The following is a 25,388-nucleotide window of genomic DNA, read 5'->3' as shown; positions in this document are numbered from 1 at the left end:
ATACCCCACAGAGATATATTTCAGGAGGAGAAGTTGATACTTTTGAAATTTAAGATCATATAGGTAGTATTGGTCAAGACTAGAGAAACAAGCAAGTACAGAAAGCCTGAACATGCTGTCTGGAGACAGCCACCTGTGGTTTCTCTATTGCAGTTCCTCCACTTAACATTGATTCACACTGGTGATAATTTATTTCTAGTGAATAGAAAGTAGCTATGTTTAAACCCAGCCTACATAGATTCTTTGTCTGGTATTTAAATCTGGGAACTAAAACAGGCAAGGTAAATTTGATCAAGAATTGTATTATCCTCTAAGAATGTAAGGGGTTGAGTTGGAATAAAGCAAAATAATTTATTATTTGAAGGGAATATAAAAAGGCTAGGATTGGGGCATACCTTTGATCTGTTTCCCTGCTCCTTCACCACCCGCTTTTGCCTTTCTGCTGATTGAAAGCCCCCTTGTTACCCTTTAAGAGTTCTGGGTCAGGCCGAGTGCGGTGGCTCACGCCTGTAATCCCAGCACTTTGGGAGGCCGAGGCGGGCAGATCACGAGGTCAGGAGATCGAGATCATCCTGGCTAACATGGTGAAACCCTGTCTCTACTAAAAATACAAAAAGAAAAGAAAAAAAAAATTAGCCGGGCATGGTGGTGGGCGCCTGTAATCCCAGCTACTCGGGAGGCTGAGGCAGGAGAATGGCGTGAACCCGGGAGGTGGAGCTTGCAGTGAGCGGAGATCGTGCCACTGCACTCCAGCCTGGGTGACAGAGCGAGACTCCGTCTCAAAAAAAAAAAAAAAAAAAAAAAAGGAGTTCTGGGTCAGTATCTTATTGATCAATATCTGGTTGAAAGTAGAATTAGTAGCCTCAAAATGGAAAATTCAGCTAGCAAGCTGCAGACCTACCTGTCTGCAGCAGCAGTGTTTATTCTGTTTTCTCTTTGCCTTTCTATCCAGGCCACTCTCTGACCCAATTTGTTCGCCACTGTGCGGATCATTTTCTAAACAGTGAGCACAAGGAGATCCGCATGGAGGCTGCCCGTACCTGTTCCCGCCTGCTCACGCCCTCCATCCACCTCATCAGTGGCCATGCTCATGTGGTTAGCCAGACTGCAGTGCAAGTGGTGGCAGACGTGCTTAGCAAACTGCTCGTGGTTGGGATAACAGATCCTGGTAAGGCTTCCCAGACAGAAGCAATCTAGGGGAGTTAAGGAGCTTAGGGCAGTTGCGAGTAGCCAGTTTCATTACGTGGCCTCTCTAGAGATCTTCGGCCTCAACAAGCTGATATTCAGCTATTTCTCTGCCAAGGCATGTTAGGCGCAGCTACTCTAGCCTGTTAGTGTAAGATAATCTGCCTTTAATTCTTTGTCTTTACTCCTATGAGTAGAGAAAAGAGTAACAGAGGTTAGATGAGAGAAAGCATCTGGAATCTTCCCACTACGCTGATGGCAGTGGAGGTGGAAGCTGGGAAGGGCTAAAGTGATGGGGTCATGAAGAAATGTTCAAAGGCTCCATTGCTCTTGCAGACCCTGACATTCGCTATTGTGTCTTGGCATCCCTGGATGAGCGCTTTGATGCACACCTGGCCCAGGCGGAGAACTTGCAGGCCTTGTTTGTGGCTCTGAATGACCAGGTGTTTGAGATCCGGGAGCTGGCCATCTGCACTGTGGGCCGACTCAGTAGCATGAACCCTGCGTTTGTCATGCCTTTCCTGCGCAAGATGCTCATCCAGGTAACCGGGATGATGGCCAGACCCACAGGCAGGGAAGACAGGACTCTCACTGTGAGAGCTGCTTGAGGAAGCGGAGTTGAGGACAAGGATTGGGGAGAAAGATTGAGGTACCTGGTAAAAGCCACATTTGTCTGCAAGGGTCCACGTTTCCCTGGCTTTATAATGGCAGTTCCAGTGCTCATCACCTCATGAGCCCTTTGTCAATATGACTCCAAGGTGGTTCGGAGTCCTCTCATGTAGTTCTTTCTTTTTCCTGGCAAGTCGCCAGTGATCCCATTTCTTGGCCCTCTTTGCTTGCTGGATTGATCTGCTGCAGATGGTGTCAGACTTCCCAGCGCCTCCCTATCCTTCCACTCTCCTGCTTTTCTTGCTGGTGCCAGGTCAAGCATGGAAGCCATTGTTCTTCACAAAAATAACCAATGTGAGACCGTTTCCACCATTTATTCTGATAGTCATTGCCCCAGTCTGTGATCCTGGCTTTTGTTCTTAAATAATATGAGAATGCCAAACTCAGTTGCTTGGTCTGTAGCCTAAGGTAGAATTCCTCTTGAGATATGGCTCCTCAGTTTTTGTCTTCACCTACCTGAGTAAGTTCTGTGGCCTCCTGGTGAGCAATACATGGTCCAGTCCTGCCTGGCAAAGTTATTTCCAGCTGCCTCTTCTGGGTCTCTATGTGGTTCACCCATTCATTTCCTGTCCCCATTGCTCGCTGTCTGCTTCCTGACCCTCCCTCATGCTTTGTTTTGAAGTAAACACTTTTTGTAATATATAAGGAACTTAAACATAGAAAATCATTAATATATGTAACTCACTCTAGAGAAATGTTGTTTGTTCACAATTTGTTGTAAAGTGGCTGTAAATTATATCATCAATCAACAAATTAGGAAGCTGTACTTACGTTGGCACTTCTGTTTTTAGCCTAATGATTTATTTAACTGCTGGCCTGCGTTAGAAGTGCCTGTCATTTTAAGTCTTAAAAAATTTTCTGAGTTTTAGGAAGGAATAGAAATCATTGTTGAAGGCTGGGCATGGAGGCTCACACCTGTAATCCCAGCACTTTGGGAGGCCGAGGTGGCCAGATCACCTGGGGTCAGGAGTTCGAGACCAGCCTGGCCAACATGGTGAAACTCTGTCTCTACTAAAAATAAAAAAAATGAGCCCAGTATGGTGGCGAGCGTCTGTAATACCAGCTACTCTGGAGGCTGGTGCTGGGAGAATTGCTTGAACCCAGGAGGCAGAGGTTGTAGTGAGCCAAGAGCACGCCACTGTACTCCAGCCTGGCAATGGAGAGAGACTCCCATCTCAAAAAAAAAAAGACTGGGCGCGGTGGCTCATGCCTGTAATCCCAGCACTTTGGGAGGCCGAGGCGGGCGGATCACGAGGTCCGAAGATGGAGACCATCCTGGCGAACACGGTGAAACCCCGTCTCTACTGAAAATACAAAAAAAATTAGCTGGGCATGGTGGTGGGCGCCTGTAGTCCCAGCTTCTAGGGAGGCTGAGGCAGGAGAATGGTGTTAACCCAGGAGGCGGCGGAGCTTGCAGTAAGCGGAGATCGCGCCACTGCACTCCAGCCTGGGTGACAGAGTGAGACTCCGTCTCAAAAAAAAAAAAAAAAAAAAAAAAAAAAACACAACGAAATCACTGTTGAGCCTGCTAGCTCAAATCATACTACATTAATTTGGCATAGAAATATCTCTTAAACGGCTGAGCACAGTGTCTTGTGTCTGTTACCCCAGCACATTGGGAGGCCAAGGCAGGCGGATCACATGAACCCAAGAGTTTGACGAGACCAGCCCGGGGAACATGATGAACCACATCTCTACAAAGTATACAAAAGTTAGCTGGGCGTAATGGTGCATACTGTAGTCGTAGCTACTCAGGAGGCTGAGATGGAAGGATCACTTGAGCCGGATAAGTTGTGGATACAGTGAGCCGTGATCGTGCCACTGCACTCCAGCCTGGGTGACAGAGTGAGACCCTATCTCAAAAAAAAAAAGGAAAAAATAAATACCTCCTAATGAGAATAACAATATGTTCATTCTGTCAGCAGACTTTTTGACCACTATGTTCCAGGTACTGCTGGGTACTGGGAATATAGCAGTGAACAAACCAGGCATGGCTCCAATCTTCATTCTTTTTTGTTTTGAGACGCAGTCTTGCTCTGTCTCCAGGCTGGAGTGCGATCTTGGCTCACTGCAACCTCTGCCTCCCAGGTTCAATCGAGTCTCCTGCCTCAGCCTCCTTTGTAGCTGGGACTACAGGCGCCTGCCACCATGCCCAGCTAATTTTTGTATTTTTAGTAGAGACAGAGTTTCTCCAAGTTGGCCAGGCTGGTCTCGATCTCTTGACCTCGTGATCTGCCCGCTTCGGTCTCCCAAGGTGCTGGGATTACAGGTGTGAGCCACCTCACCCGGCCAGCTCTAATCTTCTTGAAGCTGATAGTAAGCTATCAGGCCATCTTATTTTTTCAATACTGCAGAATGTGAAGCTCCTTTGAATGAATTTATGTACTGAATTTAGCCCTTGAAACTTTAAAATTACTCTTTTTTGTTTTTAAACTTTGATATAGATTTTTCCAAATTGAGTTGTACGTTTTCATGCCTTGGTAAAGGCTTTGGTGTTTTGTTTTATTTTGAGACAGAATCTCACTCTGTCACCAAGGTTGGAGTGCAGTGGTGGGATCTCGTCTCACTGCAGCCTCTGCCTCTTGGGCTCAAGCAATCCATCTGTCTCAGACTCCCAAAGTGCTGGGATTACAGGCATGAGCTGCCGTGCCTGGCCGACTTTGGCCTTTCTTGTGGTCTTGGTCATCAGGGTGGGCCTTGGTTATTGTTATTAGGATGCAGTGAGGCTCTCGGGCTCTGGAAGTGAGCTTGGAGTTCTTTGGATTGGCCCCGCACTGCTGCAGATAGTTGGGCTCTGCTCTGTGAGGCACATTTCCTCACAGTCACCCATGTCTTCTTGGCACTGCAGGTCTATTCTCAGTATCCCCTTCATTTCTTTTCCCTGTGGTCTGCTATGACTGGGGAAAACAGGCTGCCAAGGGAATCCAGAAAATCAGGTTATTAAGTCAGTAACCTAAGACAAAATGTAATGTTAAATTATAGACTCCTCTGGGTAGCTGAGTTAACCTGAGCTCTGTGATATCTGCTTTTCTTACTGCTCATTGATTTCCTTCTGGCAGCTTTATCCAGAAGTCTGTCTATATTATGCTGTCTATGTCACCATGAGCTTAATGTGCTGATTTGCTGGTGTCGTAAGGATGTCAGTTAGAACCAACATGTTATCTCCGGTCAGTAAGACTTCGGGGGATCCTGCCAATGTGATCCCCACCTATTGAGGTTTATCTAGATGTACCCCAAACAGCTACAGAGTATCAACACTTCTCTTGACATCATAGCTGTTCTAACTGTTCTTGGATTCCTTTGCCATTATTTGTAGTCCTTAGTAATTTGCTGTCTAGACAAAGATTTTTCTCCCAAGGGCCCTACCTTTGTTCCTCATTTTTATAGAACTCTACTCTCAGCTCTCCCTGTTGGTTTTTCAGTCTTCTCTGGCTGTGCTACATTGTTAAAAGCTCTGCTTTAGAGAGGACCATGGGACTTTGGAGTGCTGTGATAAAAGGAAAGGGAGTAGGTTTTCGAATAGTTTTTCTTCCTGGCGCACTTGTATCTAAGGCTGTTCTGTCACTTGCAGAGATGTCTGTTGCTCATTGAGTATCTAGCAGCTGCTTCATCTGTCGTGGAAGTCTTGGTTTTTCCCCCAGTTCCCTGCCACTTTTTCTGTTTGACACAGTCTCTCTCTAGAATGTCTTCTGCCATAGAGAACATATGAGCCTTTCTTCCCTACAGATTTTGACAGAGCTGGAGCACAGTGGGATTGGAAGAATCAAAGAGCAGAGTGCCCGCATGCTGGGGCACCTGGTCTCCAATGCGCCCCGACTCATCCGTCCCTACATGGAGCCTATTCTGAAGGTAACACAAACCAAGAGGCTGGCACTTCCTCTCTGTGTTGTCATCAGCTCGTATGGGGAGATGGGAGTGTTTCGGTGCTCACTAGTACACTGAACAAAGTAGATAATTTCCTTGCTCTCATGCTTGGAGACCAAAGGGCCATATCAAGCACTTTCAGTTCAAGAATACCAAGAATCTCATCAGTTGCAGGAAAGTGCTCTCCTTATAAGAGGTAAGAGATAATGCTTCAGACACATCATCACAGGTGTTTGGAAAGGAGAAGTAGGTGGATAGTAGCATAAAATAGCTCTCCCAAAATGAGGGAAAAAATGAGCTTGAACATCTGAAACAACCTTCAAATCTGAACACATTAGAGTCATGTGAAGTATTTTACAATGTATGTGAATCTGGATGAACAATCACTGAGAGAGTTTAGAGGAGACACGAGAGGATACTTTCACATCATGGTGCTTCCTAGCTCTCTCACATGTCAGACTTATACTTCGTATGGAGAAAAGTGTGAGAATTTACATTCCAGAGAAATCTTGGGTTCATAAAGCTTAGGAGGAATTTCTTTATGACTGAGATGGTGTCTTGGGTGAATTTTACTTATGTACAAGAAAGGTTTCTAGTAGAGTCTAACCTGCATTCGTTTTCTCATAACTTCTTTCCCTAGGCATTAATTTTGAAACTGAAAGATCCAGACCCTGATCCAAACCCAGGTGTGATCAATAATGTCTTGGCAACAATAGGAGAATTGGCACAGGTAAAGGGGCAGCTACTTTTTCCGTGGTGGAGATGGGGTGGAAAGGAAACTCACCTCTGAGGAAGTCCAAATACTTTTTTTTTTTTAAATGAAAGGTCTCACATGTTTATTACGGAACCCAGCCAACCAACGCGTTCCTAACATATTCAGAGAGAAATAATACATGCTCAATAAAACACGTCTGACTCTCCAGATAGTGGTGACATTTTCAGCTTGATATGGTAACATCATTGTGACCTTCAGACAGCATCAATATGTGTGCCATCTCATGTGCAATTCCTCATAGACCCAGTTTGGTTCTTCTCCAACGTCTTTTTTTGGAGTTGTACCTGGTTTTATTACCAGTTTTCATCCGAATCCACTGGGGAATGGGACGATTTTACTTTTGTTTTTTGGCCAGGAATTGCTTAATTCTGAAAGTCTTGTGAGAAGACATGGCGAGAAGCAGAGTCAAGCACACACCACGATGGTGGAGAAAGGAAGAAAGGCCTTTTTTTAAAAAATTATTTTATTTATTTGTTTTTGAGATAGTTTCACTTTATCCAGACTGGAATGCAGTGGCGTGATCTCAGCTCACTGCAACCTCTATCTCCTAGGTTTAAGTGATTCTTGTGCCTCAGCCTCCCAAGTAGCTGGAATTACAGGTTTGTGCCACCACACCCAGCTAATTTTTGTATTTTTAGTAGAGATGGGGTTTCACCATGTTGGCCAGGCTAGTCTTGAGCTCCTGATGACAGGTGATGTGCCCTCCTCAGCCTCCCAAAGTGCTGGGATTACAGGCGTGAGCCACCGTGCCCAGCCTCAAAATACTATTTAATGCCATAATTTCTAACCCTACCTACCACTCTCTTTTTCATTTTGCAGGTTAGTGGCCTGGAAATGAGGAAATGGGTTGATGAACTTTTTATTATCATTATGGACATGCTCCAGGATTCCTCTTTGTTGGCCAAAAGGCAGGTGAGTATTACTGCTTCCCGATTAAGCAAGACAGACCCCGTGAGTCCGGGGACCTTGCTTCTCTTTATTCACCTTAGTGTCCTTACGCAGTGCCTAGAACAGAGTGTGATACATAGTAGGTGCTCAAAAATATTTGTTGAATGAGTAAAAATTAGATAGATTTGAAACCAGAATTACCTGTTGTCCTGACCCAGAGTCAGTTTCAGTAAGTATCAGGGCTGACAAGTGCCATTTTGTCTATACAAAAGAAAATGCAGGTCGATTATCAGAGCTCTAGCTCTCAGAAGGAAAAAGAAAGCCTTGGCCACTGCCTATGAGGGAACAGAGGTTTAGCTCATCCTTGCCCAGCCCTGGTTCTGCTTTCCCAATTTGAGGCTATTAGATGACTGGACTAAAATTAAGAACAGTCTTAATTTATTTCTGGGCATGGCAGCTCACACCTGTAATCCCAGCACTTTGGGAGGCCGAGGCGGGAAGATCGCTTGAGCTGCAGAGTTCGAGAGCAGCCTGGGCATAATTAGACTTTGTCTCTACTTAAAAAAAAAAAAAAATAGCTGAGCATGGTGGCGTGTGCCTGTAGTCTCAGCTACTCTGGAGTCTAAGATGGGAAGATCACTTGAATCCAAGAGATTAAGACTGCAGCGAACTGTTATCGCACCACCGCACTCCAGTCTCCAGTGAGACCCTGTCTCAACAACAACAAAAAAATCTTAATTTCCTTTTGAATCTCTTGTTAATCATTTGGGATATGGAAGAATGATGTATTTTCTTTGAGAAAGGTGGGAATTTTCTTTGTCTCTTGATCCAGTGGTTGTTGCAGGTTTGTGTGCTTGATCAGCCTTGGTTTTATGCCCTCTTGGGATTTCTGCTCATGGTTAGTGTCTTTACTGGAAACCTCTTGTCTTCTTATAGCCTCTAATACTTCATTACAGTCATCATACAAAGAGTTCAACTATGCTTTCTTTTCTCTCATACTGGCTCGATGAACCATGTGATCTTGTGCCTATCTAGGTGGCTCTGTGGACCCTGGGACAGTTGGTGGCCAGCACTGGCTATGTAGTAGAGCCCTACAGGAAGTACCCTACTTTGCTTGAGGTGCTACTGAATTTTCTGAAGACTGAGCAGAACCAGGGTACACGCAGAGAGGTAGGGGACATGGCAAACTTGGTCATGAAAGACTTTACTGGGAGGATGGTAAGAGAGAGAAGGTTGCAGCATTAACATGCTCTGACAGTATCAGTCAGACTTCCTGTCCGTCTCCATTTTGTTCATGTAGCTGGTCATTTGGGTATGAATTGGGGTTTATGTAACCTGAGAGGAGTATCTGTGATACTTGTTGTAATCATGTTGTGTAATCATGTTTTCTTTTTTCCCTCCCCTTTCCCACCCAGGCCATCCGTGTGTTAGGGCTTTTAGGGGCTTTGGATCCCTACAAGCACAAAGTGAACATTGGCATGATAGACCAGTCCCGGGATGCCTCTGCTGTCAGCCTGTCAGAATCCAAGTCAAGTCAGGATTCCTGTAAGTTGGGGGTAGCCATGAAAGACTTGCGAAGTTCTCACTCACAGAGCCCTTGCTGGTTGTGTTTACAAAGTCTGGACCTGGATTACTGAGAAATAGGTTATTGGCTCATTTAGCAACTTTTGAATGAAAAGTCAGTAGTTTCTTCTTGAATCCCAGAAGGGATGCTGCTTTCCATTGTGACCAGAGTCCTCATGTCTGTCTAGATTCTTTGTCAAGGGTTGACATGCCAAGTCAGTCTGCTTTTTGGTGCCAATGCAAGAGATACACATTATAACCCCATCACCTCTATCTATCTCTCATTCTTTCTTAGTGCCTCTTTGATGTTCTCATTCCCATAGTATCTACAGAAGAACAGAGAATTGATTCTCCATTTTAATTGATGGGGAAATCAGAGGCAAGGCTCAGGGCCATAGGGAAAACTAGCAGCAATCAGAAATTTGGGGCTCTTTTTTCCATGAAATGGTCTGGCCCAAGAGCCACATTGCCTTGCCTTTTTTTTTTTTTTTTTTTTTTTTTTTTGAGGTGGAGAGTCTTACTCTGTTGCCCAGGCTGGAATACAGCATTGCAACCTCCGCCTCCTGGGTTCAAGCAATTCTTCTGTCTCAGCCTTCCAAGTAACTGGGACTACAGGTGCACACCACCATACCCGGCTAATTTCTGCATTTTTAGTAGGGATGGGGTTTTGCCATGTTGGCCTGGCTGTTCTCAAACTCCTGACCTCAAGTGATCTGCCCGCCTCAGCTTCCCAAAGTGCTGGGATTACAGGCATGAGCCACTGTGCCTGGACGCCTTTTTTTTTTTTTTTAAAGTTTTGTTTTATTTTTAATTGACACAGGGAGGGGGAATAGGGAGAGGCTGGTCAATGAGTGCAAGGTTCCAGTTAGATAGGTGGAATAATTTCTGGTGGTCTTTTGCCCATTGCCTTTTATTGTTTTTATTTTATCTTAATTTTATTTTTTTGGAGACAGGGTCTCACTTTGTCACCCAGGCTGAAGTACAATGGCGTGATGTAGCCTTGACCTCCTGGGCTCAAGTGATCTTCCTGCTTCAGCCCCTCAAGTAGCTGGGACTACAGGCGTGTGCCACCATACCTGGTTAATTTTTGTATAGCCCATTGCCTTTTGACAAGTAGCCTGAGTGAATGGGGGTAGGGTATGGGGTTGCAGGAGAGTTTTCTAGACTTAACCCATATTCCCTCAGGGCAGGCCTATTTCTGACATTGAAAGTTAACATTAGTTATCCCAACTATTCCAGGAAAATGTTATTACTGCAAAATGAATTGTTTCTAAACTCACTAGATGGGATGGTATTGCTTCAAATTTCTTCCTTTTCTGGTATTAGGGAGGCATGCCTGTGATGTCATTATGTCAGCCCCATGGCTGTGGAAAGCAGGGCCTGAGCCATGTTGCTCCTGGTGTTCTTCCTTATTCATGGCACCAGTCAGCCCAGCTCTTCATCTGTTTAGTGCTTACCCTCCTCACTGCACTCTTCATGTTACTATACCTCCCTCCCTTGCCGCTGCCCCCTCCGCCACCGTCAGAGTCCTTCAGGTCCTTATTGTTCAAGTTGGATAGGTAGTATTTGCCTACCAACTTGTCTGAGCTCCCTAGGGGAACCAAGCAGCTGCTGAACAGATGTTTGCTTAATTTAATTCCCTTTACTTTATTTTGGGGGAGTAATTATTTTTATTGATGGTTTCAGTTTTAAAGTTGTGAACGGTAAGAAGCTAAATTAAACAGAGCAATTTAGAGAAAACCAACCCATCATGTACTGTTTTAGGCTTTTGTGGTTTGAGTAATAGAAAAGCCAAAAACTGTTTACTCCTTGATGGTGAGAAGCTATTTGTTGGTTCCTAATAGACCTTGAATTACCAATAGTGTTAGAACATACTAGGAAGAAAGATATGAATGCTAATGTCTGTTAGTAGGTTGTTTGTTATTAACTATGCTCTGCCTAAAGTCATGTCATGCCATGTGTAGCTCTAATGCTCTCTTTCGTTTTGTCCTAGCTGACTATAGCACTAGTGAAATGCTGGTTAACATGGGAAACCTGCCTCTGGATGAGTTCTACCCAGCTGTGTCCATGGTGGCCCTGATGCGGATCTTCCGAGACCAGTCACTCTCTCACCATCACACCATGGTTGTCCAGGCCATCACCTTCATCTTCAAGTCCCTGGGACTCAAATGTGTGCAGTTCCTGCCCCAGGTCATGCCCACGTTCCTTAATGTCATTCGAGTCTGTGATGGGGCCATCCGGGAAGTAAGTAACTCAAACCCCAATCTTTCTCTTTCTCCTCTGCACCGCATGCACAGATCCATCTGTGCTTCAGCTTCTTAATCATGCATTCTGTGTGCCCTTGAGCCTAATGCCTTCCTCCCCCTTAACTCCCAACGTGTAAGTGTACGATTGGCTCACTCCAGTGTCCTGGCTTGGATGGCTAAAAGGGCCAGGTTCAGTGGCTCACACCTGTAATTCCAGCACTTTGGGGGCCAAGGTGGGCGGATCACCTGAGGTCACCACCGTGTAGCCTGGCCAACATGGTGAAACCCCATCTCTACTAAAAATACAAAAACTACCCAGTCGTGGTGGTGCAATAATAATCCCAGCTACTCGGGAGGCTAAGGCAGGAGAATTACTTGAACCTTTGAGGTGGAGGTTGCAGTGAGCTGAGATTGTGCCACCACGCTCCAGCTTGGACAACAGAGTGAGACTCCATCTCGAGAAAAAGATAGCTAGAAGATGAATGGCCTGGGGGAGGAAAAACATGTCATTCTGAGTAATCTAGAGTTCAGTCAAGTTGTAGATGCCCCACAAATACAAAATCAGTCTGGATTTCTGGTTGCTCCTTCATGACAAGATTTAAGTCATAACATTTTTAGTGAAAATACTACACAGGTAAAGTTGCATGCTCTTACTGGATCTCATACTGCCACCAGTTGGTCCCGTTATTGTTGATCCTCAGTGCGAGCATGCAGCCAAGTGGGTGTTTATCCGATCTCTTCATTGTAAACTTACCTGTTTTCCTTTGCCATTAGTGAGTAATCTGTAGGGTGACACTTTGAGACTCCATGGCTCTCCTGTTCCTCAGCTACCTTCCATCCAGTGATTGTAGCATCCATTGATAATCCTCACTTGAATTGATTATCAGTCACACTGGTGGTTGCAAAGTGATGACTTTCTATTTTTGTCATTCCTTCTCCATTTTATAAGCCGACAGCATTTTTCTGTAAAGAGGAATTTTCCCCTCCCCCACGTCTCACTCTTGCTGTTTCTTGTGTCTTTCTCTAAACCACAGAGTATGCAAAATGGTTCCAAGATTATATGTCCACACTACTACCAACCACAGATCTAAGTAAAGTTCAGGGTAGCTTTGTAGTTCCTGTTATTCTTAGATACACTCTACTAAGGGTGTACAGTCAGAGTACTATGTTCAAAAGATACTTCAATTAGTTAGTTTTCCCTCTGATCATATTGTCCACATGATGTGCATTTAGAGGAGATAACATGTTTTTAGAAATTATGTTTCCTAACTTTGTGTCTGGAGTATAGGCATACTGTTTATTTGTTTCTATTATATTTATAATCGTAACTATCAACCTCATTGAATTTTTTTTTTTTTTTTTTTTTTGAGAAAAAGTCTAACTTTGTTGCCCAGGCAGGAGTGCAGTGGCACGATCTCAGCTCACTGCAACCTCTGCCTCCCAGGTTCAAGCAATTCTCCTGCCTCAGCCTCTTGAGTAGCTGGGATTACAGGGGTGCACCATCATGCCTGGCTAATTTTTGTATTTTTAGTAGAGACAGGGTTTCACTATGTTTGCCAGGCTGGTCTTGAACTCCTCACCTCAAATGATCCAACTGCCTCAGCCTCCCAAAGTGCTGGGATTATAGGCATGAGCCACCACGCCCAGCCGGAATTCTTACTAACTCTAATAATTTACTTGTAAATTCTCTCAGGTTTTTACTCTAGACAGTTATATAGTCTGGTGCGGGGGCGGGGAGGGAAAACAAAAAAAAGGATGTTTTGTTTTTTAGTTTTAATCTCGTAAACCACTTAGTGACACAGTAAGGGAAAGTAATAAGTAATAAAAAAGTAATAAGACCTCTACTACCATGTTTTTGGTTTTTGAGATGGGGTCTTGCTCTGTCGCCCAAGCTGGCGATGCAGAGGTTGCAGCAGGTGATATGGGCTCACTGCAACCTCTACCTCCCAGGCTCAAGTGATCCTCCCACCTCAGCCACCCAAGTAGTTGGGACTACAGGCATGTACACCCACACCCAGCTGATTTTTTGGGGGTTTCGCCATGTTGCCTAGGCTGGTATCAAACTCCTGGACTCAAGCTATCTGCCCAGCTTGGCCTCCCAAAGCGCTGGAATTACAGGAGTGAGCCACTGCACCTGGCCTACTTCCATGTTGATTAGATGCAGTGGTAGTGGAAATCTGTAACCTTGCTCCTGATTTTAATGGACTGCTGTTAAGATTTCACTACTAAGTATAATGTTTGTTGTAGCTTTTTGGTAGATATATTTTTATTTTATTTTATTTTTATTTTTTAAAAAATACGGAATGCTTCACAAATCTGCCTGTTATCCTTGCATATGGGCCATGCTAATCTTCTCTAGATTGTTCCAATGCTAGTATGTGTGCTGCCAAAATTAGCACTAGATAGGTTTATAAAGGTCAAATATTCTCATATAAAGAGATTGCTAAAGAGTTTTATTATGAATGGGTATTGAAGTTTTTAGTGTGTAATAATCATATGATTTTTGTCTTTTAATGTGTTGAATATGTTGAATCATACTGATAACGTGTTCTAATGTAAGAATGCGGGCATTCTTGTATTAAAACCACCTTGGTTATAATGTATTTTTAACTTTCGATCTTATGTCAGTTCCACTTAGAGTTTTTGCATCTGTGTTCTTGATTGAATTGGTCTATAATTTTCTCTTTTTTAACTATGGGCTCAAAGATCTGTTTAGCTTTTCTGTATCTACTTGAAGCAGTTTTGGCTCCTTTTTTTTTAGGAAGCTGTTCATTTTGTCTAAGTGTTAAAACTTGTTGACGTGAAATTGTTCACACTGTTCTCTCATGTTTTAATTTTTTTAAGATCTTTTTTTATGACCCAGAACTGAATGGATTATGTTTCAATTTTCTAGTAGAGATTTGTTAAAGTATTTTTCAAAGAAGCAACTATTGGCCAGGCGCAGTGGCTCACGCCTATAATCCCAGCACTTTGGGAGGCTGAGGCGGGTGGATCATCTGAGGTCTGGAGTTCAACTCCAGCCTGACCAACATGGTGAAACCCCATCTCTACTAAAAATATAAAAATTAGCCAGGCATGGTGGCGCATGCCTGTACTCCCAGCTACTCAAGAGGCCGAGGCGGGAGAATCGCTTGAACCCGGGAGGTGGAGGTTGCGGTGAGCTGAGATTGCGCCATTGCACTCCAGGCTGGGTGGCAGAGCTAGATTCCATCTCAAAAAAAAAAAAGAACCAACTTTTGACTCGTTGATCTATTATTATTTTCCTTTTTCTGCTTTTTAAAAGAAATGTGTTAGAATATTAAGTCATTGTCAATCTTCTTTTCTAATGTAATCTCTTAAGGCTATGAATTTCACTCCAAGTATTATTTAACTGCTTTCCAAAATTTCTTAAAACTTTGAGATAAAATTTACATACTATAAAATTCATTGATTTTTAATATATTTACAGAGTTATGCAATTATCACTAATAATCTAATTTTAGAAAATTTAAATCACCCTAGCAAAAAACCTCCTGTCCATTTTCAGTCATTTTCTGTTTCTGCCTCATCCCTGGGCAACTACTAATCTGCTTCTATCTCTATAGATTTACTTTTTCTGGACATTTCATATAATTGGTGTCATAGAATATGTGGTCTTTTGCATCTGGCTTCTTTCACTTAAAACTTTTGAGGTTCATCCATGTGTGCCATGTATCAGTAATTCATTCTTCCTTTATTGCTCTGTAATTATGTAGTATTTTCATTATTGTTCAGAAATATTTTCCAGCGTTAGGATTTCTTCTTTTACCCTTGAGTTATTTAGAAGTGGGTATTTTATTTGTAAACTTACAGGGTTTTTAATTTCTCATTTTGATACTGATTTCTAACTTAATTGCATTGTGTTTATGATTCTTTCGTGCTTGCTGGAATTGCTTTAATGGTCTAGTGGTTGATCGATTTTCTTAAGTATTTCCTATATCCTTGGGAATACCTGTGTATTTGCTAACGTTATGGACAGGGTGCTATATAAGTCATTAGATTGAACTTATTACTTATTGTGTTCAAATCTTTTGTGTCCTTGTTAATTTTTGTTTGGTTGATCTATCAATCCTGAGAGAAGTGAGACAAAAATCTCCCTTTACAATGGTAGGCTTGTTTCTGACAGTTTAGTCAATCTTGTTTTATATGTTTTTGAGATTATATTAGTAGATGCATGCAAATTTTAAATCCTGATACCTTCCTCGTAAGTTGACTGTTTTATCATTATGCAGTAATCCTTATCTTTAATAATACCTTAAAATTTATTTTGCCTAACATCAGTATAGCCACACCAGCTTTTTTTTTGGAGGCGTATGTCTTTTCCAATTCTTTTACTTTTAACTGTCTCATGACTTATTGTTTTAGATGCTCTCTTATAAATATAGCTAGATTATCTTTTTAATCCAATTAAAAATTTTTTGTCTTTTAACTAGTGCATTTTAGGCCAATTGCATTTATTGTGATTGCTGATATATTTGGGTTATTTATTTTATTTTATTTTGAGATGGAGTATTGCTCTTGTTGCCAGGGTGGAGTGCAATAGTGCAATCTCAGCTCACTGCAACCTCCGCCTCCTGTGTTCAAGTGATTCTCCTGCCTCAGCCTCCTAGGCAGCTGGGATTACAGGTACATGCTACCACGCCCAGCGAATTTTGTATTTTTAGTAGAGACAGGATTTCACCATGTTGACCAGGCTAGTCTCAAACTCCTGACCACAAGTGATCCACCCGTCTCGGCCTCCCAAAGTGCTGGGATTACAGGTGTGAGCTACCGCACCTGGCCATATTTGAGTTTATTTCCACCATCTTACTTAGTGCATTCTTTTTGTCCTGCTTTGTCTGTCTTTTTTGTTTATTTGTTTTTGTGAGACTGAGGCTCCCTCTGTCACCCAGGCTGGAGTGCAGTGGCCTAATCTTGGCTCACTGCAAGCTCCACCTCCCGGGTTCACGCCATTCTCCTGCCTCAGCCTCCCAAGTAGCTGGGACTACAGGCACCCACCACAATGCTTGGCTAATTTTTTGTATTTTTTAGTAAAGACAGGGTTTCACCATGTTAGCCAGGATGGTCTCGATCTCCTGACCTTGTGATCCACCTGCCTTGGCCTCCGAAAGTGCTGGGATTACAGGCGTGAGCCACCGCGCCCAGCTGCTTTGTCTGTTTATCTTTCTTTTCTGTCTTTTTCTGGATTTGTTTGAGCCTTAATTTTTTATTTCATCTTTTGCCTTCAGTCATTGGCCACCTTTAATTTTGTAAACATTTTCTAATAGACTATTTCTATCATGAATAAACTAGACAACCTGTTATGTTAGGTTCTCATATACCCATCAGTAATTACTAGCATTTTGTCAATTTAGTTTTATCCCTTACCTGCATCGCCTTTTCCCCCCACACATGTACGTATATTTTTGCAATATTTTAAAAGAAATTACAGGTATCATATTATTTCACCAATACATACTTTTTTCCATGTAACCACAAGTATGGCACCTACAAAGCTAACAATCATTTCTTAGTATTATATAATACCAACCCTTCTTCAAGTGTCCCTGGTTGCCTTAAAAATTCATTGTAATTTGGTTTATTCAAATCAAAATCCAAATAAGGTCTACATCTGGCATTTGGTTGATATATATCATTCTTTCACCATTTATTTACCTTTTCCCTCCTATACTTCATAGATTACAGTACTGTATACTTCCTATTTCAACATTTAGTAAACAGACACTTTCAAAATGACCCACTGCTAGTGATGTGAAGGCTAATCAGTGAGTTCGGATATTGTCATGTGATCCATTTGTTATAAAGTTCCCCATCAGCCTTTTTCCTAATCATTTTAGCATTCATTGGTAGTTATTTCCTAGAGCTATTACTTGATCAGGGACTGCAAAATGGTGATTTTCTTATTTATATGTATTTTTTTAATTAAAAAAATTTTTTTTCCATGACACATCTCTCAGGAGGTCCTGAGAACCTGTGCCCCAAAATGGGGATTTTCTAATTTGATTATTCCTTCTGTATTTATTAGCTGGAAAGTTCTTTAGAAATAAAGAACTTGGCTGGGCATGGTGGCTCACAGCTGTTATATCAGCACTTTGGGAGGCTGAGATGAGAGGATTGCTTGAGTCCAGGAGTGTGAGACCAACCTGGGCAACATAGCAAGACCCCATCTCATTTTATTTAAAACATTTTTTAGGCCGGGCATGGTGGCTCACATCTGTAATCCCAGCACTTTGGGAGGCTGAGGCGGGCGGATCACAAGGTCAGGGTATCGAGACCATCCTGGCTAACATGTTGAAACCCCGTCTCTACTGAAAAATACAAAAACATTAGCCAGGCATGGTGGTGGGCACCAGTAGTCCCAGCTACTCAGGAGGCTAAGGCAGGAGAATGGCATGAACCCAGGAGGCGGAGCTTGCAGTGAGCCAAGATTAGGCCACTGCACTTTAGCCTGGCGTCAGAGTGAGACTCCGTCTCAAAAAAAAAAAAAAAAAAATTTTTTTTTAAATTTTAAAAAAGAACTTTATATAATCAACTACCAAGGTAATTTGAAGTGTAGATCATGTAGGAAAAACAAAATGCATTCATGGTTCTTTACCTTTATCAATTTATCAGTTTTTTAGTATAATGAGTCAAGCCTCTAACAACTTTTCAGAGGTGACCCAGGCACCTTCCCACCTCCCAATCCTACCCTTATTCTTTGGAGTATCAGTATGAACTCATGAAGATATATATATATGTAATTTATCTTTATTTATACTGTAAACCAAGTTGGTTGCACAGTCACTCGAAGAATATCAAGTGAAAGTCATTTAGTCATCTTATTGTTAAAACTAATATTGGTCATTTACTACTTGTGTGTATAAAAAAATATATGTATGTAATCTCACTGAAAGAAATCAGAGCTCACTATATGGAGTATTTATATATAGAATATATGTACACACACACACACATATATGTATATGTAATATTTCTGTCTATTGCAGGCACTAATCTTTTTCACAGTCAGATTATCCTGATCACCCTGGCTGTTGCGTCCTTCTTACATGGCCCAGTAGACTTTCTTGCTTTCTGGCGGAAAAAAATTACTCCAAGCATATCAAGTATATTTCACTCAAACCTGGGCATAGCCATTTCCAAGGAGCTCCGATTTTCTTTTAGTGAGATTACATACATATGTATTTTTATAGATGTAAATAGAAAATGGCCAATGTTAGTGTTAACAATAAGATGACTAAATGTAGTTTAAGACTTCACTTGATATTCTTCTTGAGTGATTGTGCAGCCAACTTGGCCTATAGTTAAACTCATTTGTTTCTGTTTATTTTCAATTTTTAGAAATTTCCTTGAGTTTACAAAAAATTTAGGCTGAGCATGGTGGCTCACCTCTGTAGCCCCAGCACTTTGGGAGGCCAAGGGGATCACTTGAGGTCAGGAGTTTGAGACCAGCCTGGCCAACATGACAAAACCCTGTCTCTACTAAAAATACAAAGATTAGCCAGGCGTGGTGGTGCGTGCCTGTAGTCCCAGCTACTCAGGAGGCTGAGGCAGGAGAATTGCTTGAACCTGGGAGACAGAGGTTGCAGTGAGCCAAGATTGCACCACTGCACTTCAGCCTGGGCAACAGAGGAAGACTTCATCTTAAAAAAAAAAAATTAACTTTTATTTTAGTTATATAAGACATTAACATAGTTCCAGAGCTAGAACTTATAAATAAGATCTATCCAGCAACATCTAGCTTCTGCACCATCTTTATACCTCGTTTTCTTCCTTCCTGTATTATTTCCTATTTCTGCTATAACAAATTACCACAAATTTAGTGGCTTAACACAGATTTATTATCCTGCAGCTCTCTAGATTGTATTTCTTTTTTTTTTTTTTTTTTGAGGCAGAGTCTCGCTCTGTCGCCCAGGCTGGAGTGCAGTGGCGCGATCTCGGCTCACTGCAAGCTCCGCCTCCCGGGTTCCCGCCATTCTCCTGCCTCAGCCTCCCGAGTAGCTGGGACTACAGGCGCCGCCACCACGCCCGGCTAATTTTTTTGTATTTTTAGTGGAGACGGGGTTTCATTGTGTTAGCCAGGATGGTCTCGATCTCCTGACCTCGTGATCCGCCCGGTGGCTCATACCTGTGTAATCCCAGCACTTTGAGAGGCCGTGGCAGGAGCATCGCTTGAGTCTAGGGCTTTGAAACCAGACTGGGCAACATAGGAAGACCTCATCTTTACAAAAAATAAAAAATTAGCCAGGCATGATGGTGTGTACCTGTGGTCCTAGCTTCTTAGGAGGCTGCAGTGGGAGGATCACTTGAGAGGTCAGGGCTGCAGTGAACTGTGATCTCGCCAATGCACTCCAGCCTGGGCAACACAGCAAGATCTTGTCACACACACAAAAAAGAAGAACAACTCTTAGATTATTTCATCTTACATACTTAGCCTCCTGTTACAATGTTAGAGATCCAGTTTTTAGATTCACTAAGAAAGAATGATAGGAATAAGCATTCACTTAATTTAAAGGCCATGGCCTCCCAAAGTGCTGGGATTACAGGCTTGAGCCACCGCGCCCGGCCTAGATTGTATTTCTGACATGAGGTCTCACTGGGCTAAAATCAAGGTGTTGATGGGACTGTGTTCCCATCTGGAAGCTCTAGGGGAGAATTGATTTCCTTGCTTTTTTCTAGCTTCTAGAGCAGGAGTTGGACAAGCATGTTTTAGAGACTGACTGCATTCCTTGGCCCTCTTCCTCCATATTATTGAACATTATTATCGTTTTATGTGGTGTTTGTTTATATTCATCCACATGTATTATTTCATGTCTTATCACTCCGTCTTAGAGCTTACTCCTAGAACCATATTCTTTCTTCCTAGTACAAATTCCTCTTAGGAGCATTCATTGAAATAAACTGTTCTTATCTGAATAAGTCTTTATTTCACCCTCTTTTTAAATCTTCATTTGGAGATTTAAAAATTAAAATAAAAAATTTAGTTTTTAGCCAAGAATATGATTCTAGGTTCTTCTACAACTATAGATATGATCCCACTTTCTGACTTCTTTTTGTTGCTGTTGAGAAATCATGAATCCCTTTTACATAATATTTTTTCTGTGGCTTTACTTCTTATTGTTTTGTTATCCTGAAGTGTTCACTATTATATATCTAGATGTGAATTTATTTTGATTATCCTGTTTGAGACTTGGAGGGCTTCCTAAATGTAAGGATTGGTATCTATCAGTTCCTGAGAAATTCTCATGTATTATCTTTTTTGGAATTTTGTCCTTATACACTTTTATTTTTTTCCCTCCCCTCCCCTCCCCTCCCCTGCTCTCCCCTCCCCTCCCCTGCCCTGCCCTGCCCTGCCCTCCCCTGCCCTCCCCTCCCCTCCCCTGCCCTCCCCCCCTCCCGTCCCCTCCCCTTCCCTCCCCTCCCGTTCCCTCCCGTCCCCTCCCTCACTCTGCTGCCCAGGCTGGAATGCAGTGGTACGATCTCGGCTAACTGCAGCCTCTGCCTTCCAGGTTCGAGTGATCCTCACGCCTCAGCCTCCCAAGTAGCTGGGACTACAGGTGTGCACCACCACGCCGGCTAATTTTTTTTGGTTTTTTTGCATTTTTAATAGAGACAAGGTTTTACCATGTTGCCCAGGCTGGTCTTGAACTCCTGTCCCCAAGCAATCCAGCCACCTCAGCCTCCCAAAGTGCTGGAATTACAGGTGTGAGCCAATGCGCCCAGCCTTATTCCCACTTTTTTTTTTAAGGCATTTTAAACAGACTAAATTTTCTTTTTTTTTTTTTTAATGTACTTAGTTTTATTCATAATTGTCCCAAATTGGAATAAGCTCAGTAACTAATCAATAAGAGAATGAATCAACAATCTGTAGTATATTTATACAATAGAAAGCTCCTCAGCAATGTACAGGATGGAACTGCCAATACATGCAGCAGCATGGAGGAATCCCAAAGCTTCCTGCTCAGTGAAAGAAGACTTACACAAAATAAAACATGCCATTGATTCCACTCAATATGGAATTCTTAAACAAGCAAAACTAATCCATGGTAGGAAACAAAACAAAACAAAACAAAACAGAGTAGTGGTTGCCTTTGAGAGAATAAGGTGGGGATTTACTAGAAGGGACATAAACCAACTTCCTGGGAAGATAGCATAATATTCTGTATCTTGATGAGGTTTAGGTTACACATCTGCATGCATTTGTCAAAATTTGTTGAGTGAGGCCGGGCGCGGTGGCTCAAGCCTGTAATCCCAGTACTTGGGGAGGCCGAGGCGGGTGGATCACGAAGTCAGGAGATCGAGACCATCCTGGCTAACATGGTAAAACCCCATCTCTACTAAAAATACAAAAAACTAGCCGGGCGTGGTGGCGGGCGCCTGTAGTCCCAGCTACTCGGAGGCTGAGGCAGGAGAATGGCGTAAACCCGGGAGGCGGAGCTTGCAGTGAGCCGAGATCGCGCCACTGCACTCCAGCCTGGGTGACACAGCGAGACTCCGTCTCAAAAAAAAAAAAAAAAAAAAAAAAAAAATTTGTTGAGTGGTACCCCTAAGACTGGTGCATTTCCTTGTGTGTAAATTGTACCTCAAAGGAAAAAATTGGGGCTGAAAGTAAAGATTAAAATCGGCCGGGCGCGGGGGCTCAAGCCTGTAATCCCAGCACTTTGGGAGGCCGAGGCGGGCAGATCACAAGGTCAGGAGATCGAGACCACTGTGAAACCCCGTCTCTACTAAAAATACAAAAAATTAGCCGGGCGCGGTGGCGGGCGCCTGTAATCCCAGCTACTCAGGAGGCTGAGGCAGGAGAATGGCGGGAACCCGGGAGGCGGAGCTTGCAGTGAGCCGAGATCGCGCCACTGCACTCCAGCCTGGGCAACAGCGTGAGACTCCGTCTCAAAAAAAAAAAAAAAAAAAAAAAAAAAAAAAAAAAAAAAAAAGTAAAGATTAAAATCAAGTTATTAATATGCACAATAAACTAGGGGGAAGTGTACTGATGTCTACACAGACTAAATTTTCTATCAAATATAAATAGACTTCTACTATATATAATAGAAGTCTGATTCTGTGTATTGTTTCTGAGAAGTCATGCTTGTAATGGTCTATTTCCTCACGTGTTTTATAATTTTGAATCATATAGCATATTCAACTGGGCTTTCCCTGGAGCAGTACTAGAAAATCTGCTCTAAATTTGCATCTCTCCAGAGAGGATATGCATTTACTTCTGCCAGGTGGTCCAGGAGAACTTTAATTTCTTGGCTTAGAGCTTCCCAGGCCACACAGTTAGTGAAAATAAATCCATAAACCCATACAATAGATGCCTGAAATTATGAACCCTTAGGGGAGGCATTTTTCTGCCTAGACCCCACATCACAACTGGCAACTTTCTTTATCTCCTTTTACCAGTGGACAGATTTTTTTTTTTTTTAACTCACTATTTATCTTAATATGTAGCTCTTTGAAAGTCTGGCTTTATGTGAGAGGCTTCAGTTCTTTTTCTTTTTTTGAAATAGGAGCTTACTTTGTTGCCCAGGCTGGAGCGCAGTGGCATGATCTCAGCTCACTGTAACCTCACCTCTAAGGCTGAAGCAATCCTCCCACCTCAGCCTTCCAAGTAACTGGGACCACAGACACATGCCACTATGCCCAGCTAATATTTTTTTTGTACTTTTGGTAGAGAAAAGGTTTTACCATGTTGCTCAGGCTGGTCTTGAACTCCTGAGCTCGGGGAGTTCTGCCTGCCTTGGCTTCCTAAAGTGCTGGGATTACAGGCATGAGCCACTGCGCCTGGCCACTTCAGTTCTAATAATCTTATAATCATGTTTATATTTTTTTTGCCTTAATTTTAGGCTTTTCATAGTGTGGGAGTTTGGGAGGAAATCTAATGCATCATATTTTCAGGAGCAAAACTGTGTTCTCTTAAAATATTCATGTTCCGAGGAAAAAAAGAAAGCTTGTGGAAGGCAAAGGGAGAAGAGGCAGCTCCTCTAGCTCTCTCCTCAGCATTGAGGTGCTTGCCTGTCCATGTCCCTTGGGCAGCTACTCCTTATGAATAAGCCACCGAAGTGCTCCCTAATTGTGCCTAATAAAATGGCACCAAGGGCCAGGAAGCTTGTTTCCTCTTTCTGTCTCTCAGTTTTCTCTGACCTTCCCACCATCTCTATTGGCCTGTTTTCCTCCAGCTTAGGTTTTCTACTTTCAGGCTTTTTCTTTTCGAGATAGAATCTCACTCTGCTGCCCAGGCTGGAATGCAGTGGTGTGATCTTGGCTCACTGCAACCTCCGTCTTCTGGGTTCAAGCAGTTCTCCTGCCTCAGCCTCCCGAGTAGCTGGGATTACAGGTGCATGCCACCATGCCCAGCTAAATTTTGTGTTTTTAGTAGAGATGGGGTTTCACCATGTTGGCCAGGCTGGTCTCAAACTCCTGACCTTGTGATCTGCCCACCTCAGCCTCCCAACGTGCTGGGATTACGGGCGTGAGCCACCGTGCCAGGCCTGTAATAACATATTTGTATAGGGACCACTATACATATTTATATAGGGAATCACTACAAAACTGTAGTGATTCAATTTGGGGGATGGCGGGGACCAGGAGATAGGTAGAAATGAGTCTACTGAGTCAAATGTGTGCCACGTGGTGACCAGGCTGTAATCACCTTAGAAGTCAAAGTTATCATTAGGAAATATGTTCAGACTCTTCTTTGAGCCCAATCCTGTATGTCCTATTGATCCTACCTCTTTGGGTAATGAGTACTATAAGTCCATTACTCACTGTTTGAAATAACACTTTTTTTTAAGTAATGCTTTTTATTTATCCCAACTTACCTGACTTGATGTGGATAGGCGTGAAAACATATATGTTCATTTTCTAAGTTATCCTTGTTAATGGAGAGAAGCAAAGGCAGAGAGAGCTGTAAGAATTTGGAGAAGGGGTTCGGATGTGGTGGCTCATGCCTGTAATCGCAGCACTTTGGGAGGGCAAGGTCGGGAGAGCAAGACCATCCTGGCTAACATGGTGAAACCCTGTCTCTACTAAAAAAAAAAAAAAAATTAACCGGGCATTTTTGGCGGGCGCCCGTATTCCCAGCTACTCGAGAGGCTAAGGCAGGAGAATGGCTTGAACCCAGGAGGCGGAGCTTGCAGCCAAGATCACGCCACTGCACTCCAGCCTGGGCAACAGAGCGAGACTCTGCCTCCAAAAAAAAATTGGAAGGGGTGTCAAATATTATTTACTACTTATTACTGGCGTGTAATACTATCTGAAGATCATAACAAAATAAAACCTACATTTTGAAGACAAATCTTTAACCTGGAAAGTAGTTGAGATTTTCTTTACTCACACCTTCTTTATTACCAACTTTATTTAGTGGATGTCTTTTCTTCCTACACCTAAAAGGTACCGACTTAAGTAGAATCCCCTCATCCTATCCCTACCCCAGTTTGCTTGCTATTTTGGCTCATAATCTCTCAGAGACATAGTTAATTAAGACCTAAGTAATGAGTTAATTACTGTAAATGAGCTACAATACCCATAATCAAGGGTTAGCTGTATTTAGTTTAGGAAGTGGGTGGTAATTAGTTAGAGCCAAATAAGCAAAAGGTACATTTACAGTTGGTAAAAACTTTCAGGTTTATTTTTAAGTTTAGTGATTCCAGAAATCCTTCAATGATAACAGATATTCATTGAGTACTGAACAGTATTCACGTCCCTGTTCTAGTGCTTGACATGAATTATCCCGTTTAAGCCTTAGAAGTCTGTGAGGTTAAGTATTATCTCCATTTTCCCATGGAAGAGCCTGGGCACAGGGAGGTTAAATGAGGGTTACAAAGACCCTGCTATGCAGTAACTGGCTCGCCTGGTGTGTAAAAGCCCCTGATAATTGTTTTGAGTTCCCACCACCATCACCATTTAAGTTTGTGTCTTTTTTTTTTTTTTTTTTTTTTTAAAAGACAGGGTCTCACCCTGTCACCCTGCACTCTGAGGAGTGCAGTGGCACGTGCATAGCTCACTACAGCCTTGAACTTCTGGGCTCAAGCATTTCTCCCACCTTAGCATCCATTGTAGCTAGAACTACAGGCAAGTGCCCAGCTAATGTTTTGTACTTTTTTGTAGAGACAGGATCTCGCCATGTTGCCCAGGCTGTTATTGAAATCTTGGCCTCAAGCAGTCCTCCCACCTCAGCCTCCCAA

At 42.8% G+C, this 25,388-nt stretch overlaps 2 protein-coding genes, 1 non-coding gene and 1 pseudogene across 5 annotated transcripts in view; 2 read left to right on the top strand and 2 right to left on the bottom strand.

The window, feature by feature from the left end:
• SRM (spermidine synthase) overlaps positions 1-25,388 on the top strand; it is a 227,650-nt gene that overhangs the window by 48,007 nt on the left and 154,255 nt on the right. The gene's annotated exons all lie outside the window — the stretch shown is intronic.
• MTOR (mechanistic target of rapamycin kinase) overlaps positions 1-25,388 on the top strand; it is a 150,552-nt gene that overhangs the window by 21,701 nt on the left and 103,463 nt on the right. For all 3 annotated transcript variants that reach the window (XM_050787642.1, XM_050787652.1, XM_050787662.1), the window contains exons 12-19: positions 953-1,168; positions 1,522-1,727; positions 5,581-5,703; positions 6,359-6,448; positions 7,313-7,405; positions 8,417-8,551; positions 8,797-8,926; positions 10,938-11,188. In XM_050787642.1, coding sequence (XP_050643599.1) covers positions 953-1,168; positions 1,522-1,727; positions 5,581-5,703; positions 6,359-6,448; positions 7,313-7,405; positions 8,417-8,551; positions 8,797-8,926; positions 10,938-11,188 — 1,244 coding nt within the window. The remainder of the gene's footprint in view (positions 1-952; positions 1,169-1,521; positions 1,728-5,580; positions 5,704-6,358; positions 6,449-7,312; positions 7,406-8,416; positions 8,552-8,796; positions 8,927-10,937; positions 11,189-25,388) is intronic.
• On the bottom strand, positions 6,729-6,941 carry LOC126953744 (60S ribosomal protein L39-like; annotated as a pseudogene).
• Positions 13,483-13,589, bottom strand: LOC126944706 (U6 spliceosomal RNA). The gene has a single exon (XR_007722158.1). It is a non-coding gene; the product is annotated as a U6 spliceosomal RNA (small nuclear RNA).

This window comes from Macaca thibetana, chromosome 1, assembly GCF_024542745.1.
Source record: "Macaca thibetana thibetana isolate TM-01 chromosome 1, ASM2454274v1, whole genome shotgun sequence".
NCBI classification, from domain to species: domain Eukaryota; kingdom Metazoa; phylum Chordata; class Mammalia; order Primates; family Cercopithecidae; genus Macaca; species Macaca thibetana.
This window is presented reverse-complemented; position numbering and strand designations above follow the sequence as displayed.